This window comes from Bombina bombina, chromosome 12 (assembly GCF_027579735.1).
Source record: "Bombina bombina isolate aBomBom1 chromosome 12, aBomBom1.pri, whole genome shotgun sequence".
NCBI classification, from domain to species: Eukaryota; Metazoa; Chordata; class Amphibia; order Anura; family Bombinatoridae; genus Bombina; species Bombina bombina.
This window is the reverse complement of record NC_069510.1, coordinates 157,130,664-157,136,663: the sequence shown is the minus strand read 5'-3', so window position 1 is coordinate 157,136,663 and position 6,000 is coordinate 157,130,664. Positions and strand designations below refer to the sequence as shown.

Here is a 6,000-nt window from a genome sequence, read left to right as displayed (position 1 = left end):
TATCAATATTAAAGGGGAATATGCTCGGCAAATGAGCTTGGGGCAAAGGACTGCAGTCATCAGGATGGTTAGAGAATGAGCGCTCTGTCTCCTCTATCCAAAGTAATTCCATTCCATCGGTTAGCTTCCGAGCAGCTGAGAGAAGATAATATGACAGTATTTGTATAGCATCTTGTCAGTTACTGTAACACATCCTATAAAAATGCAACACAGAACTAGCAGCCCTGCACTCAGTTAAGCACCTCACTCTCTACTGTAGCCACCATCAATAAGTGTAGACCACCCTCGCTATCTCAGAAGCTTCAGTCACACACTTAGTCTAACTCTGCATTCACAGATCAAATTTACAGTCAAAGCAGCAGCCACACTCTCCCTACTAATCCAACTCTGCTATTTCAATTACTACAGAACATATTTTTTAATTCCAAAGTAAGTCCACATTCTCCCAGTTACTCCAACCCCACTTACTCTCAGTTATAAAACCCTCTAACGCACACCCATATTCTGTTAGCTACTAAGGTCACATCAGCAAATATCCTTGCCATGCACTGCACACTGGCAAACTCAGTTATTACAGACTGGCACACTCTTATTTACTGCCACACCGAACATGGGTGTTCTAAGAGGGTGCCAAGCACCTCCAATTAGTTTTATAACACTCCCAATTCTCAAACCTATAGTATTTGGAAGTCAATCACTTTTCATTCTCTATGTCCTTTGCGCTAGCAGGACAAGGAGACAAGCAAATAGAAACAAAGGTGGTTTTATATACATAAAAAAAATATTATGGATTTTTTTAGAAACTGATGATTCACCCTACAGCCTTCATATGTAGCATTTTGGCAACCTCCCTTAGAGCCAACCCCTCAAGTTTTAAGGTCTATATCACCCTTGCTCCTCACACTTTCATGATATATACTAAATACTAGTATTCCCAGTCACCTCAGCCTTGCTCCTCACACTTTCATGATATATACTAAATACTAGTATTCCCAGTCACCTCAGCCTTGCCTCCTACACATTCTGCAGCTTCTCTCTAGGTCACTGAATTTGGAACATTCAGGTATCTATAGTGCTCTTATAAGTAAAACAGATTTCCAAGTGGAATCCCAGCAGCATATAATATTCCTGTATGTGCAACCTCACAGCCCATGCAAGCACACCAGTAAAAGTCCCCTACAAGGTTATTTACCTGTCTGCCCAAACCCACGATGCAGAGGATTCCTGCAGTAGCACTGCAGCTCACTTTGCTGCAGAATGGAGATAAAATGCCTGTGTGGTGTCTTTGGTCCTCAGCACTCCCTTTCTCTCCTCCTCCCTCACAAATACTGCCAAGTGCAGCTGGGATCTCAGACAACGGGGGCTGTACAGAGCTCAGCACTGCAGGCTGGGGGACAGCTCATGCTTGGTTATCAGCCCTCAAAAGATTGTTTAAAGGGATCACTAATAAAAGTCCAGAAGAGTTCTATCATGTGACTGACAGCAGAGTATACAGCTTGTGAAGCCCAGTGACAGATGGGGATGCATTGCTTCCAACAGGAATAAACAGTCACAAGGGAATTTGGAGAAAAATCATAATTTATGTAAGACTTACAATCTTTAATGTTAAGGGAACATGAGTTGTGCCCTTGTATATGAGGCTTTCAATAAACTAAAGCAGAAAGCGACAAATTCTGCAAGGTACAAATATTTCTTATACGTAAATACCACTGCTAAAGCTGTAGAGGGACGCAAAACTCAACAAATGTCTGTCGTGCATATAAAAGATCATTTATAAATATAATTTTGCAACTGTAAGTTAAAGGGACATAAAAGTGCAAAAAGAAAATATTCTAATAAAATAAAACAGAAGTTTATTGTTGCACTGCAATGGGGTTAAACACATAGGTAAAGTACAAAGATATCACTGACAAAAGCAAACAATGTCTTTATATATATCATACAAGTATTGCAGGAAAACAAATAAAAGCTTTATTTAAAAAATGTTAGCAATTTAATTTGTGACACAAAGATTTGTGTGTAAAAAATGAGCTACAATAATTTACACTTATAATTACATGTCCAGGCTGTCTGGCTGCACTAAACATTCACAATTGTGTAAGATGGCGAGTTCTCATCCTCTCAACAGCAAATCCTATACCTTACCCCTACCCCCCCCCCCTCTCTAGCAGCTGCTCAGCCCCAGACTCACCCCCCCTCTAGCAGCTGCTCAGCCCCCTACTCACCCCCCCCCCTCTAGCATCTGCTCAGCCCCCTACTCACCCCCCCTCTAGCAGCTGCTCAGCCCCCTACTCACCCCCCTCTAGCAGCTGCTCAGTCCCCTACTCACCCCCCCTCTAGCAGCTGCTCAGCCTCCTACTCACCCCCCCTCTAGCAGCTGCTCAGCCCCCTACTCACCCCCCCTCTAGCAGCTGCTAAGCCCCCTACTTACCCCCCTCTAGCAGCTGCTCAGCCCCCTACTCACCCCCCCTCTAGCAGCTGCTCAACCCCCTACTCACCCCCCCTCTAGCAGCTACTCAGCCCCCTACTCACCCCCCTCTAGCAGCTGCTAAGCCCCCTACTCACCCCCCTCTAGCAGCTGCTCAGCCCCCTACTCACCCCCCCTCTAGCAGCTAAGCCCCCTACTCACCCCCCTCTAGCAGCTGCTCAGCCCCCTACTGACCCCCCCTCTAGCAGCTGCTCAGCCCCCTACTCACCCCCCTCTAGCATCTGCTCAGCCCCCTACTCACCCCCCCTCTCTAGCAGCTGCTCAGCCCCCTACTCACCCCCCCCTCTAGCAGCTGCTCAGCCCCCTACTCACCCCCCTCTAGCAGCTGCTCAGCCCCCTACTCACCCCCCTCTAGCAGCTGCTCAGCCCCCTCCTCTCTTAAGCGACTCTCTCACTAGCAGCTGCTCAGCCCCCTCCTCTCTTCAGCGACTCTCTCACTAGCAGCTGCTCAGGCCCCTCCTCTCTTCAGCGACTCTCTCACTAGCAGCTGCTCAGCCCGCTCCTCTCTTCAGCGACTCTCTCACTAGCAGCTGCTCAGCCCCCTACTCACCCCCCCCCCTCTAGCAGCTGCTCAGCCCCCTACTCACCCCCCTCTAGCAGCTGCTCAGTCCCCTACTCATCCCCCCTAGCAGCTGCTCAGCCCCCTACTCACCCCCCCTCTAGCAGCTGCTAAGCCCCCTACTCACCCCCCTCTAGCAGCTGCTCAGCCCCCTACTCACCCCCCCTCTAGCAGCTGCTCAGCCCCCTACTCACCCCCCCTCTAGCAGCTGCTCAGCCCCCTACTCACCCCCCCTCTAGCAGCTGCTCAGCCCCCTACTCACCCCCCCTCTAGCAGCTGCTCAGCCCCCTACTCACCCCCCTCTAGCAGCTGCTCAGCCCCCTACTCACCCCCCCTCTAGCAGCTGCTCAGCCCCCTACTCACCCCCCTCTAGCATCTGCTCAGCCCCCTACTCACCCCCCCTCTCTAGCAGCTGCTCAGCCCCCTACTCACCCCCCTCTAGCAGCTGCTCAGCCCCCTACTCACCCCCCTCTAGCAGCTGCTCAGCCCCCTACTCACCCCCCTCTAGCAGCTGCTCAGCCCCCACCTCTCTTAAGCGACTCTCTCACTAGCAGCTGCTCAGCCCCCTCCTCTCTTCAGCGACTCTCTCACTAGCAGCTGCTCAGGCCCTCCTCTCTTCAGCGACTCTCTCACTAGCAGCTGCTCAGCCCCCTCCTCTCTTCAGCGACTCTCTCACTAGCAGCTGCTCAGCCCCCTCCTCTCTTCAGCGACTCTCTCACTAGCAGCTGCTCAGCCCCCTACTCACCCCCCCTCTAGCAGCTGCTCAGCCCCCTACTCACCCCCCTCTAGCAGCTGCTCAGTCCCCTACTCATCCCCCCTAGCAGCTGCTCAGCCTCCTACTCACCCCCCTACTCACCCCCCCTCTAGCAGCTGCTAAGCCCCCTACTCACCCCCCTCTAGCAGCTGCTCAGCCCCCTACTCACCCCCCCTCTAGCAGCTGCTCAGCCCCCTACTCACCCCCCCCTCTAGCAGCTGCTCAGCCCCCCTACTCACCCCCCCTCTAGCAGCTGCTCAGCCCCCTACTCACCCCCCCTCTAGCAGCTGCTAAGCCCCCTACTCACCCCCCTCTAGCAGCTGCCCAGCCCCCTACTCACCCCCCCTCTAGCAGCTAAGCCCCCTACTCACCCCCCTCTAGCAGCTGCTCAGCCCCCTACTCACCCCCCCCCCTCTAGCAGCTGCTCACCCCCCTCCTCTCTTCAGCGACTCTCTCACTAGCAGCTGCTCAGCCCCCTCCTCTCTTCAGCGACTCTCTCACTAGCAGCTGCTCAGGCCCTCCTCTCTTCAGCGACTCTCTCACTAGCAGCTGCTCAGCCCCCTCCTCTCTTCAGCGACTCTCTCACTAGCAGCTGCTCAGCCCCCTCCTCTCTTCAGCGACTCTCTCACTAGCAGCTGCTCAGGCCCTCCTCTCTTCAGCGACTCTCTCACTAGCAGCTGCTCAGGCCCTCCTCTCTTCAGCGACTCTCTCACTAGCAGCTGCTCAGCCCCCTCCTCTCTTCAGCGACTCTCTCACTAGCAGCTGCTCAGCCCCCTCCTCTCTTCAGCGACTCTCTCACTAGCAGCTGCTCAGGCCCTCCTCTCTTCAGCGACTCTCTCACTAGCAGCTGCTCAGGCCCTCCTCTCTTCAGCGACTCTCTCACTAGCAGCTGCTCAGCCCCCTCCTCTCTTCAGCGACTCTCTCACTAGCAGCTGCTCAGCCCCCTCCTCTCTTCAGCGACTCTCTCACTAGCAGCTACTCAGCCCCCTCCTGTCTTCAGCGACTCTCTCACTAGCAGCTACTCAGCCCCCTCCTGTCTTCAGCGACTCTCTCACTAGCAGCTGCTCAGCCCCTCCTCTCTTCAGCGACTCTCTCACTAGCAGCAATGGTGGAAGGGATGACATGTCCACCAGATCTGCATACCAAGTCCTGCATGGCCACGCAAGGGGCTATCAAAATCACCGAAGCTCTCTCCTGCTTGATCTTGCCAATCAGACGAGGGAGGAGAGGAAATGGTGGGAACACATAAGCCAGGCTGAAGGACCAGGGCACTGCTAGAGCATCAATCAGCGCTGCCTGGGGATCCCTTGACCTGGACCCGTAACAGGGAAGCTTGGCGTTCTGACGAGACGCCATCAGATCCACTTCTGGTTTGCCCCATAGTTGAATCAGCTGGGCAAATACCTCCGGATGGAGCTACCACTCCCCCGGATGAAAAGTCTGCCGACTTAGAAAATCCGCCTCCCAGTTCTCTACTCCTGGAATATGGATAGCTGAGAGATGGCAAGAGTGAACCTCTGCCCATAGAATTATCTTTGAAACCTCCAACATTGCCAGGGGGCTTCTTGTCCCCCCCTGATGGTTGATATAGGCTACAGTCGTGATATTGTCCGACTGAAATCTGATGAACCTGACCGCAGCTAGTTGAGGCCAAGCCTGAAGAGCATTGAATATCGCTCTCAGTTCCAGAATGTTTATCGGAAGGAGGGCTTCCTCCTGAGTCCACGAACCCCTTAGCCTTCAGGGAGTTCCAGACTGCGCCCCAGCCCAGAAGGCTGGCATCTGTCGTGACTATAGTCCACTCTGGCCTGCGGAAACTCATTCCCCTGGACAGATGGACCCAAGAGAACCACCAGAGAAGAGAATCCCTGGTCTCTTGATCCAGATTTAGCAGAGGGGACAAATCTGTGTAATCCCCATTCCACTGATTGAGCATGCAAACTTGCAGTGGTCTGAGATGTAGGCGGGTAAACAGAACTAGGTCCATTGCCGCTACCATTAGGCCGATTATTTCCATACACTAAGCCACTGACGGCCGAGAAGTGGAATGAAGAGCACGGCAGGAAGTTAGAAGCTTCGATAACCTGACCTCTGTCAGAAAAATTTTCATTTCTACTGAATCTATCAGTGTTCCTAGGAAGGAAACTCTTGTGAGAGGGGAGAGAGAACTCTTTTCTTCGTTCACCTTCCACCCGTGAG

At 52.9% G+C, this 6,000-nt stretch overlaps 2 protein-coding genes across 2 annotated transcripts in view; both read right to left on the bottom strand.

Annotated features, from left to right (window-relative positions):
- Window positions 1-1,836, bottom strand: part of GPR21 (G protein-coupled receptor 21) — a 3,620-nt gene extending 1,784 nt beyond the window's left edge. The window contains exons 1-2 of the mRNA XM_053696167.1: window positions 1,193-1,836; window positions 1-135 (exon numbers count right to left, since the gene is read on the bottom strand). The exon at window positions 1-135 is cut by the window's left edge and continues 1,784 nt beyond it. Coding sequence (XP_053552142.1) covers window positions 1-60 — 60 coding nt within the window. The 5' untranslated portion in view covers window positions 61-135; window positions 1,193-1,836. The remainder of the gene's footprint in view (window positions 136-1,192) is intronic.
- Window positions 1-6,000, bottom strand: part of RABGAP1 (RAB GTPase activating protein 1) — an 831,375-nt gene that overhangs the window by 330,071 nt on the left and 495,304 nt on the right. The window lies entirely within an intron of this gene.